This window comes from Athene noctua, chromosome 3, assembly GCF_965140245.1.
Source record: "Athene noctua chromosome 3, bAthNoc1.hap1.1, whole genome shotgun sequence".
Classification (NCBI taxonomy): Eukaryota; Metazoa; Chordata; class Aves; order Strigiformes; family Strigidae; genus Athene; species Athene noctua.
Window position 1 is genome coordinate 50,339,783 of NC_134039.1, and position 12,283 is coordinate 50,352,065.

The following is a 12,283-nucleotide window of genomic DNA, read 5'->3' on the forward strand; positions in this document are numbered from 1 at the left end:
TGCCTTAAATGATATAAAAGTGCAATTTATACCCACTGGGAGGCCTCTCTCTGCTGCCAGAGTAGGGGAAAAAGAACAGCATAGCTTTTCTGTATTTTACAAAAAAACACATTTTATTTTACCAGGTGAACTATTCCCATTGCAGGCATTCAGTACTTGTGTTTATAAATAGCTGTAGCTGAGAGCGTAAGAGATTTTGACTCAGCTACCATGAAAGACCATGCAAAATCCTTTCTACTACAGAGGTAGGAATTTAGGGACTGGAGAGAGGGTGGTCGCACAATACACAGAATCACAGAATCATCTAGGTTGGAAAGGACCTTGAAGATCATCTAGTCCAACCGTTCACCTAGCACTGACAGTTCCCAACTATACCATATCGCTCAGCGCTAAATCGACCTGACTCTTGAACACCTCCAGGGATGGGGACTCCACCACTGCCCTGGGTAGCCCATTCCAACGCCTAACAAGCCCTTCTGGAAAGAAATACTTCCCAATATTCAGTCTAAACCTTCCCTGGCACAACTTGAGGCCATTACCTCTTGTCCTATCACTTATTACTTGCTTAAAGAGACTCATCCCCAGCTCTCTGCACCCTCCTTTCAGGGAGCTGTAGAGGGCGATGAGGTCTCCCCTCAGCCTCCTCTTCTCCAGACTAAACACCCCCAGTTCCCTCAGCCGCTCCCCGTACGACCTGTGCTCCAGACCCTGCACCAGCTCCGTTGCCCTTCTCTGGACACACTCGAGTCATTCAATGTCCTTTTTGTAGTGAGGGGCCCAAAACTGAACACAGAAATCGAGGGGCGGCCTCACCAGGGCCGAGGACAGGGGTAAGATCCCTTCCCTGTCCCTGCTGGCCACGCTAGTGCTGACACAAGCCAGGATGCCACTGGCCTTCTTGGCCACCTGGGCACACTGCTGGCTCCTGTTCAGCCGGCTGTCAATCAACACCCCCAGGTCCCTCTCTGACTGGCAGAGAAATCAGCCCTTGTGGACATAGATCTTACCTCCTCATTTTCAATTTTGAGTGTGGCCAAACGTGACTGCAGTTGCTGATACCTAAGCATAAGCTCTGCTTGCACAGGTTGTTGGGCAGTGACCTGACAAACCTAACAAAGAATCAGAAAGAGCTGTAAGATGCAAGGAATTAAAAAAACAGTTAACAGTCGTTGGTTGCTCTCCTTAAAACTAGGTGAACTCCTGCCAAAGCTATTAAAACTTAATAAAGCAGACAATAAAATTAGTCCATCTAAATTTGAAGTATTTATGTGTTACAAGGTGTAGAACTGTGTACCGCATCTTATGACTACAGAGCACAGCCTTGCTGTATTGGCTGCTTTGTGTTGCTTCTCTATCACACAGAAATGCAAACCCTGGAGTTACCTTCAGATAAAATATGTACACAGGTGATTCTGCATTTTGCTTTGCTACTGGCCTTTGGTCTATCAGAACAGGGCACAGCTGGGGTACCCTGTATGCTTGAAATCTCCAGATGATAAAATGGGGAGGAAGAAGGGGAAAAGGCTGCATTTCAGCAGGCATAATTTGGAGCAGCTCTACAGCTGCTCTCAAATAGCACCCACAAGCTCTGTCATGGGTGAGGCAAGTAGTGAAGATATAAAGCCAGTTCTTATACTGGTGCTAGGCTGAGCGAAGGCTGGCCAGCAAATTCACAACAGTATCATTGTGGGTAATACAGAGTATAATAACACACAACATTTTTTTTCTTGAGAACTCTGAAGAAACTCGGAACAGTGCTGCCAGTTTTGCAAAATGTTATTGCTGATACACTTGCTTTTGGGTAGCAATTAACAGTTTTTACCAATCTCTTGGTAAAAGGGATAAATTCTTTGTCTTGGTATATAGGAACAGAAACAGCCACTGTGGGGATACTGGTCAGTATACTGACCTCATCACCCATATGAGACTGGAACTCAAATTTCATTGGTGGACAAAAAGCGGTGGGGTACATCTCCATGAATCTCTGCTTGTCACTTCGTGGCTCCAAACTGTCAACTGCATTTTCAATGATGTCTAAGCCCTCATGCCTGGAAGTTTCGAGGTTATACTCTGCAGAAAGGTATGTTCTTAGGGCTCTGTTCAGACTAGCATGGTATCCAAGGTCACAACACTAAAAACACAATAAAAGGAAAAGAAAACAAATTAAAAAGGAGGAACATCAGCCAAAATCAGAAGCCACAAATTATCTGTCCTGAAACTCTTCTGTCTTTGAAGTATTTAACAAATTATCTTCTAAATTAAAATACAATACTGGGGTCAAGACAATATGCATTTAGTATCCTCATTCTGTTGCAGAGATTAAAGGACAATTTTAGAAAAGAGATCAAGTGTATGCGTATGGCAATATCTTTGCATTTGTTTATCAGATACAGATATGCAGTCACTATATTTACACAGAAAAAGGCTGGAACTCCACAAACAAATGGGCTTTTTAGTATTATTGTCATATGTAAGCCTCAGATCATCTATTTAAACCCACCCCGACATAAGTCTCCCCTCTAAGTCAATACCAGCACCGAACTGCAAATGAAGAAATTCCTGCTCACCATGTCTGTGCCCAAACAAAAAACCCCACAACTGCCTCTAGCATTAGTGACGCATCTAAGACACTTTTTGATGCAACAAGAATGGTTTAACAACCCTTCCCCTGATAGTGAAAATGTATTTACTGTAAACACCTTATTTCCCATGCTTAGACAGAGCCAGCAATGTACATCACGTTACTAAATGCAGAAAGTTATAATTCATGTCTTTTTTTTCTAGGGGTGAGAATAACACTGAAATGTAATTGAAACCTAATTGGTAGAACATAAAGTTGCATTTGTTCTTGAATTTTAAACATCCTTGGTTTGTATTATTCATAACTGGTTAATATTTTAGAGGAACAGCTGAATATATTTTTAAAATGTCATAGAAGTAACATATCAAGTGATCATTTCCTTATTTTTTTCCCCACATTACGCAATAAACAATATCCTCAGCTTCTGCTCAGTGAGCTTCCAGGTAATAGCAGATGTATCACAAACCTCTCTGTCACTCCAACAGTAGCACATCAGTCTGCTAAGAGTTGCATACAAAGCAGCGTTCTTTACCCAAACAGGAGAGATTTATCCCAGTCAGACACTGATGCCTGGCTAGGGCAGTCAGGGAGCACACTGCTTTAGGGCATCCCTCAGGCCTCCACCACCCATCCTGGGTGCCCACCGGCAGTTTAAAATCATCCTTCCCTGCAGGACTTGTAAGTTAAGCAATGCAGTTGGGTGAAGAAGCAATTTGAAGGTTTACTGTAGACTATGTTTATATGCATACCTCCCTCATAGCTGTTACAAACCCTTAGGACTCACAGGATCATGTTCCCTTCCCTTTCCTCTTACGCTTTTGAAAAAGGAGAGAAAAAGCGAGGGAGAGAGACAGACAGATGCACACACTGCATGGGAAAGAGTTTTCAATGTTCACCATACCTAAACCTGTGTGTAGAAGAGAAAGTCCTCACACTTTGTTTTAGTAACAAGGTGTTTGTTTGTAACAAGTGTTCTCACTTGGTGATCGAACCGCTCTCTGACAACAGAGGCTCTTTTATTCACAACAAAAAAGACTAAGCTTTCAGTCCTAGTGAGTATGCCAGGTACTTACTGCAGATAGGACAGTGACTCTCCAAAAACCAGTTGCTGAACCATTTAAGGAAAAAGGAAAAAAGATGTCATGTTCAATCAAACACACCTAGGTTAACCTCTCTCTTTTGCATTTATAGAATGGAAAATTGTGTTACACTTACTAAAACAGCCACTCAACTTTTATACTAAAGCACATCCATATTTCAAAGCCTAAAAAATACTGTTTCTAAAAGGAAAAGTCTCTTGGTGTTTTTCTCTTGTTCTATGTCAAATCAGATCTCATATTTAATTCACTGTCTTGGATGAAAAAGACAGACTGAAAGTGCTGATAAGAAAGTGGATCGGGACAGCTGTTTTATTTATGTGCATTAGTTTCAGAGAGACCTCATGGAAGATTAAACAGAGAGGAAATGAGAAATAGAGGGCAATGCCAGGTTTAGCATGGCCAGCTATCCACATGTTATAAAACTACAGGCATCTAGAGCTTGAATTTCAGCTCTAGAGGATTAATCTGAGTATTAATAGAAAGCTTATTGATTTTCAATTAGAGTTGTGGTGGTTTCTGAAGCAGCTTTTTTGCAAGTTGGAACATCCTTTATGCTGTGACAGTACTAAGGACTTCATTGTTTAACCCTTAATCTACTTAGAAACTATTGCCGTGGTCATCTTTTGGAGGTGATGGCAGCTTAAGAGGGTAACAAGTATGGCTTTCCAGCCAAGAAGGATTCTTCGAGTGAAGCAGAATATCCTGCCAGACTAAGGCATTTACTTTCAATGACAATGCCAGCAGAGCAAACAGGAACTAAATCCAGAACCTGAACAATTTTTGCTTCAACGATTTAAGTAAAAATAGAATTTGTATAAGTAAAATTATTTTTTAAAAAGCAAAATAAACACTTATTAGACATCACAAATCTTACTTCTGCCAGACTCTAGTTCACTTTCTCCAAAATTTGGAGACAAAAGATAATTTTAACTGGGGAATGGCTCTGTTACAATATCAACTCACAGCTACTTGGAAAGAAGTACCTTTTTAATCTGCTAGTACTAGTGATGGTTCAGAGAGTTGTATATAATGGAGATGGCACTTATGGTATTTATTCATTACTAAGACTAAAACTTTAAGGTACTGTCACTAAACTGCTGCCCCACCACATCCTGTTTGACAAGGCTTGGAATAAAAATCACCAACCTTTCTGGTGTTGCAAAAAAGTACATATGTACTCACATGCACACTCATACACATGCATGTACACACGGTTTTCAGGAAAAATCTGTAGAGTTGTAGAAAGATGTGTAAAGTTCAAGCAAGCAAATACACAGTCAAAATATATATGAATCTTTGAGGTTCACTATCAGCACACCAAGGCTACAGCCTGGATGCTATCAATCTATGGGCTGGAGAGATGAGATGTCAGTTCGTATAGTAAAACACGAAGATGAGAAATGAGAGAATGAAGTAATAGACTATGAGTTTTATTGAATTTCTGGATTCATAAAGACTTGGCTGGGCAAAGTGGAGGGAGACAAGTGATGCATTTGGGATATGTGTGAAAAATTAATTTTGTAATTTGCATTTCATTCTTATTTGGAATTAAATCTGAAGGAGTCTCAAGAGCATTTACTGTCTTTATTGTACCCCAGAGTATATTTAGGCTCGAACAAAACAAACTGCAGTGCTTAGCACAGAGCTTCAACCAAACAAGCAAGCTGCTCTTCATTTAATTTCAGGAATAATAATAAAAAATTCTAATGCCAGTGGAGAGAGGAATTCATTACAAAAGGCTTAACCTCTGAATAAGTCACTTTCTAACCATCCTGCAACACAGACATCAATATTCAAATCAAAGGGATCTGGCTGTACATATCATATTTATGAGAACTTATGTAACAAAGCTTGTGAGCTGCACACACTCTACCCTAGTTTTAAACTTGGTTCTATGAATGATTAAGAACCTTTACAGAATATATTAAGTTCATAATAGCTAAATGTTCCCTAACTTCTTAACCATCCAAAGCATGCAGACTGCAATTAGAGATTCAGAAACACTACTCTAAGAAAGACCAACACATGAATATTTTATTTATTCCAGCAGCAGAACTACAGTCAAATTGTTTTGATCACTATTTCCTAGCATTTATCTTCAGATCATATGACTGCATGATGTCTGAAAAAAGGTCCCTACCTTCCTTGAAAATCCAGATAAATCTAATAAACTCAATTATAAGGAAATCTTCAAGTGTATGAGTAGTAGTAGCCACATGGACAGATGTTGGTACTAACAGTCAGATTAGCAGGGATATGTACGCTGTTGCTCCTCTGAAACCCACAATCTTAAAAAAAAAGTTTCTGCATACTAGGTAAAGCTTATTTAATTTAGCTAAAAAGTAATCTTTACAACTTTTTACATGATACAAATAAAGAAAAAAGCTAATCCTGTCCTCCACTTGAACTAGATCCTACTATATAGTCAGCAGAGAAAAATTATTCAACAGAAAATTCAAATTCCTCTAGTACAATACACAAAGGACAGAAATACACTATGCAGATCAAATCCTGTTTATCACCCTACTTCTTTGCAAATGTTGGTCCCAACCCTCAGCTCACTAAATGCATTAAAATATCCAGCTAAGACTGCAGCAATATTTTTATCTTGCTTTTATCTCAAGGGCTTAAGATGAACAGCACATCATCATTTTAAGTCAGAAGCCCTGATCTTTGTTAATGAAATGAAGGAGTTGAATAGTTCAGACCAAGTTCAGCTGAGGAACTGCAATTTAGGATTTTCCATATGACCCTCATAAATGGAAAATGCAGTGGAATCCAAACAAAAAAAGGAAAAAGGAACCTTTTTTTTTTTTTTGTAAAATTTTTGTAAAAAAAAAATGTCCCACAACCCTCCCCAACCTTGTTATTAAAAATTTATTGAACAGTTCACTGCATTCCTTCATATATTTATCCCACTTTTAATCAGACATATTTTTCAGTAATGTAGGAAAACTTTCAGTTTCATTTATGGGCAACACCAACAGCTCCGGGACACCTAAACCCCTTCCATGTTAACTGGAATTCAGACACAGAGGAGAGGTATCCCCTTCTGTACAGGTAAAGAGAGAGTTCAGGGAACCACAGAAAGTCATGCAGGTAGATGGGGACAATATAGACAGGGCAAAGAATAAAATTGCCACCACTGCTCTGAAAACTCTGAATTGTACCATGACATTAATAGATTTACAGAATGAGATAGTCTGGACTGTTGCAACATACGGCTAGTGGGAAGCATGTTTCACATTCCAATGATATAACCCCCAAATCGTGCCAAGACTCTTGCATTTACAAAAAGCATTTCCTTTGTCAAGTAGCAAACACTCTTGTCTAGATACCAATGCTTTCACAGCATATTCTTATTAAATACAAATGTCTGAAAGACACTTCATTTAAACAAACTCAGAACTGGATTAAATTGGATCTGTAACAAATTCTGGTTGCACATGTTTACAGCCTACTCTACAAAACAGTGATGCAAAGGGCGGCTAGACTTTCCATTTAAATTCCTTAGGGAAGAGTAATTTCTACAGCCATTTTGTTAAAAGAATGCTATTGTCTACATTGGTCCACAGCTTGGAAAAAGCCACAGAAAGTAGGTTATCATTTCCCTGCATTACTAAATACTGTAGAATGTATACTTCAGTTAAAAACTAGCAGTTAGAAAGCTCTAGCCTTCATGGTCGTGTAAATATATTTACATACACTAACTCCAAAGAGTGTTGTCATTGTATATGTATGCACAGAGAGCTTAACTTCTCCTCCCCTTGAAATTCTTTGTGAAGCTCTAGGCCTGTGGTTCCTCCCCTCAGCTGTCACTGCTATGGCAACCTCTGTTGTCATCAATGAAGTGGGTAAGAGTCAGGTGCATTTTCCAACCTGAGAAAGTTTTGACCAAGTAAAAACACACACTGGAGACATTCACTGGGAAATGTGAGCTCCGAAAGAGAAGGCTGGAGAAACAAAATCAGCATCTTTCCAACCTCTGAAGGGGTGGGGGTGCTAGGAACAGAGGGAAAGGGACCTTTCCTTCTTTCCAGCAGCCAGGAAGAACTCATAAAGTTCACATCAGACACGACCTAACTAGAGGCTAAAAATCCATCATACTTTAAGTAGTACCAGGAAAATCATCCATTAGGTAGGGACAACTTCTCACTTGGGTGGTACCCTAGCAGATATGCTGCTTATTCTTAGTTATCCACCCTGATCAACTTACTTATTGGGATTCTGATAAATGTTTTCATTGCCTTGGGAGGTCAGGTGGGTGGAGCAGGACATGAAGGTGCATGGGTATAGATTAGACAGGGACAATATATAGCAGAATAAACCAGAAGAAATCAGAAAAGAGAAGACATGCAACAGTGAGAGAAGAAAGTTGATCAGGAAAAGGAAAAAATAACAAAATCAGGCAATATTTTATAAATTACAGAAAAACAGAAATGTCAAAGAAAATAGACTTTAAAAAACATACAATAAAACACATATATGCAGATATTTTAGACCATTCATCTCAAGGCATTTTTCTATCAAGCTTTGCTTCTCCAGACAGTAGAAATGAGAAATATTTGTCAAATGCTGCATTAAGTTATACTATATTACAAACCAGAGCTTAGCTGGCTTATCTTTGTGATGAACATCCCACCAGAAATGACTGTATGTGAATGGTATTTACTACTGTAAATAACAAATGTTATTGTTGCAGCAGAAAGCATTTCATATGGGCCACAGAGGTGTACCCACTGACTTATTTAAAGCTACATTGCTAGTAAATGAATATTCCTGAATTTGTGTTTGCAAATTTTCTTTATCAAATATGTGGTCAGCTTATGAAGAGAGTGGGACATGACAAGAGTGTGGGATCCTCCCTCCATATCATCTAAAAATGTCAGTAATACAGGTTATGGAGACCAAATCCTAGTACAAGTCAACATCAGTGTGCAAGCTCATTCTCCTAGGATGTTCTCACAGGAATAACTAAGGACAATCAGTAACAATTCTGTTGACAGTACAGAGTACAGGTTTGATTTTGTCTGTTCTGCAAACTACATGAAGTAAGAATAAAAAGCAGTGTATATTTGATGCAATGACTAAATGAATGAAACTAAATTATTTTGAAACATGGAGGAAATGTCTTCTTTAGAGTTAAAATACCATTATTAGATGCTCACTTAAGAAGCTTATCTTGTAAAAAATATTTGTACCCCAGAAATCCTTTTATAGTACAAAATTGAAATGTCTGCCTTTTTTGTGTTATGCGTCTTTTGTGTTATTTCTCTTGCCACATGGGGAGAAAACATAATGTTCTAACTTTAAAAGAATGGGTTCAGCATCTTATTGGTACTTTATTTTGTGAAATATAAAGCTGAAGGAAAAATCTGCTGATTATACCATACAATATTATAAATGATAAACATACTGTAGGCAACCCATATTACTAATGTATTCCTTTGAAAATGAAAAAAAAAAAAAAAAAAAAGTATTATTTCTGAACAGAATAAACATAAAAACAAATGTGCCAATACTTACATCAATTAAATCCGAAAGGTCATGAATATAATACTTGAAAACAGAAGCATTGGTTGCTTCGAGGGTGAGCAGGTATTCATTACGGGCCTTAATAGATTTCAGTTTGTTTTCAGAGTATTTTGCTTGACGCTAGGAAAAAGATAGTATATTTGTATTTAATGTATAATGAATTACTTCATTTTTGGTATGTAGCAATGGTAACAGTTCAAGCATACATTCTTACTAACAAGAATGAATCTTAGCTGCCAGCCTGTTATGCATATAACAAATGTCATGCAAAGTGATAACTTAGTGTTTTGTTTCAAACGGGACAAACCATATAATAAGAATTATACTGGGAATAAAGTATTCCATTCTCTGAACTGCAATTAAGTCAAGTTATCTATAACCCACTACTAGTTTATATGTGTATCTTGTTTAATTTTCTTTTCCAGCTGGACTTTTCTGTCTAAAATAATGCTAAAGAATGTCAGAAATGCACTGAATTTACTTCAAATGAAGCTAAATAAAAGGACTATTTACTTTTTCCTTCATTTTTTCAATCTTTTTCACAGAGCTCCGTCTCTGGTGCCTTTCTTCTAGTCGAATATGAAAAACAGGGTCTCCTGACCTCCCAATCTGTTTTTCTTCTTGCTTCTCTGCCTCCTTCAGTTTGCTTTCTGCACTGATGCTCTCTGCATGATACATGTGGTATGTTTTCATGACCTGCAGAAAACAGAGTCAAAGGAGAGTTAGGACAAAATGAAAATACAAAGGTACCTACAGAAAAATCACAGGGTCTTTGAGTAAAACATTCTTTTATAAACATGGAGCTTGGATAAATTTATTTGCCAACAGAGACTGAGGATTTCTGTTTGCATTTTCATTTTATTTTTATGTATCTAAAATTCTAAATGTTCATAGTGCTTTACCAAGCACTATGAATAAAGAGAAAGGTGATGGAGAACTAGTCATAATGTAGGCGTGTGAGACCATCCCTCATCCTGTCTCATTTCTCCTCAGAAGGGCCTTGCATCACTGAAACGTCGTAATAGGCAATGGGGCAGTAAGCTATAAAATATAGTTTTGTAGAAATTTGGGGGGGGATTTTTTTCATTGCTCTGACAGGAAAAAGCAAACTCTTTCTTCTTAAACTGCAGGATTCCTGTCCTTGAATTAAAACACAAAATAATGAGCAATAAAACTAAATTTATGTCAGTGCCATATCTATCTGACTCCTTCAGTGCTGACTTAACAGCTTGGCTGTGGACATTGAATGTTTGAAAGCAGAAGGACCCGTTCACCACTGAGGAAAGAGGAAGAAAGAGGCAACAGGAAGGTTCTGTCTGAGAGCACATCTCCAGACAGCTGGACATCTGTCTACAGCCTGGGAAGTAGCTACCAACTGTGCAGCAAGCAGACTGGGTGCAACCTAGCACCAGATGAGAGCTGGAGAAGGAGCCGCCTGATAAATGAGTTGTGAAGATGCTTTCCCCATAGTCCCCCAGTTAATACCTTTATCTTCCCCCTCCACACACACTGGCTCTGCAGTCAAGAGAGCTTGGGCTGCCAGCCTGCAAATACATGCTTGCACAGAGCACAAAGAGGGAGAAAGACTGGTTCAGCCCATTCCTCCCTTTCTTCTTCAAGCAAGAAAAGCCTCAGCTTGAATACTGCATAGTGGGCAGCAAGCAACCACAAACCACCTGCCTCTGCTGGGGAGGGCTGTCTCTGCCCACCTCCAGCACAGAAAGGCACTTTCCACCTTTCCCAGCCTTTTTTTTCCCCTTCCTTTTGTTTGTTGTCTTAAGTTTCAAGCAAGGAACAAAGCATGAAGGCATCCTCGGCAGCCAGTGGCCTCCTCTCTTCTTCACAGGGTGCCAGACTGCTCTCCCTGGTAGATGTTATCTTTGGGCTGAGGCCACGCAAGCCATTCACCCATTCACCTCCTCCAAAGGACACAGCCAGGGAGGAATCAGATGGGTTGTGTGTGTGTGACCCACAGAGGAGACAGAGTAGTCTGGGGGGCTGTCATGAGATATTTCCTAGAGAGAAGAGTACTTTTTGTAACTGAGTAGTTAGGCCAGCCTAAGGAGTATCCACAGAGTGGCAACACTGGGGACATTAAAGCTGGAGAGTGCAAATTTGCTGCAGCATGGCTTTGTGTGGATCGATACTAATGAACTCCATGCCCTGTCAGGTGATGGCTGAAATGATGCCTATTTAAAGTCTTGTGCAACAGAAAGAATGAAGCTTTTAGAGAACTGCAATTCTGCATAATCACATTATGCATAATCTTATACACCATAACTGTGTATGCCACTATTTAATACTGATGACATGCTGTTGCTACAACTGAAATAGGATTTATATTAAAAATGAAACAGGCAACTCTTCACTAACTTCCTGTAGCAAGGTAAATCAGTTGGAGACACACATCAAAAAGAGTGGCCTTGTTATTTTTAAATAAACCATGTGTTTACAGCTCTGTTAAAAAAACCCAAACTGCCTGGAGCAGTGTTTAGTGTTATTGCCACTGCTGCAACTTGAGAAGCACAGAAAGCGATATGGCTCTATTAAAAGTTATGGAAAAACAAAATTAAAAATAAGGTTGTGCCCTTCTCTTTTGGCCTTTTTAGTCAATTTTTTTAGTGCTTCTTTACAGAATTCTACAGGCATTTTCTTTTTTAATCTTTTGTGCTGTGTCAGCTCCAGAGGCTTTTCAGTTGGTGGGACAAGTCTAATTCATGTGTCTTACCACTTACGAAAGTTATTTACTTTGGTGCTCAGTTTTTCTGCCTGCAAAGAGCACATAGTAATATCCCAGAGCTTCCTAACAGCACATCTCAAAGCATCTGACTTAAGTGGTGAAGGTGATTTGTTCTGCTTGACAAAAGCAGTAAGCACTGAGGTTTTTGAAGCATTTTTTCTGTGTGCCATGTAGCCCAGGGGATTAGGCATTAATGTCCTTCTGCAGCGGCTGTGACATTTCAGCCTTCCTCCCTGTTGAGTGAAGGACTACAAGTGTATCACTACCAGCTTTCACGAAGAAGCTCAGATGCCTCCATGCTGACTCTGCTAACCTCATTGCTGAAGA

At 39.2% G+C, this 12,283-nt stretch overlaps 1 protein-coding gene across 2 annotated transcripts in view; it reads right to left on the reverse strand.

The window, feature by feature from the left end:
- The window catches only part of SRGAP1 (SLIT-ROBO Rho GTPase activating protein 1), a 153,451-nt gene that overhangs the window by 41,156 nt on the left and 100,012 nt on the right, over positions 1 to 12,283 (reverse strand). For both annotated transcript variants that reach the window (XM_074902963.1, XM_074902962.1), the window contains exons 5-8: positions 9,730 to 9,912; positions 9,208 to 9,336; positions 1,910 to 2,131; positions 1,008 to 1,109 (exon numbers count right to left, since the gene is read on the reverse strand). In XM_074902963.1, the coding sequence (XP_074759064.1) occupies positions 1,008 to 1,109; positions 1,910 to 2,131; positions 9,208 to 9,336; positions 9,730 to 9,912 (636 nt within the window). The remainder of the gene's footprint in view (positions 1 to 1,007; positions 1,110 to 1,909; positions 2,132 to 9,207; positions 9,337 to 9,729; positions 9,913 to 12,283) is intronic.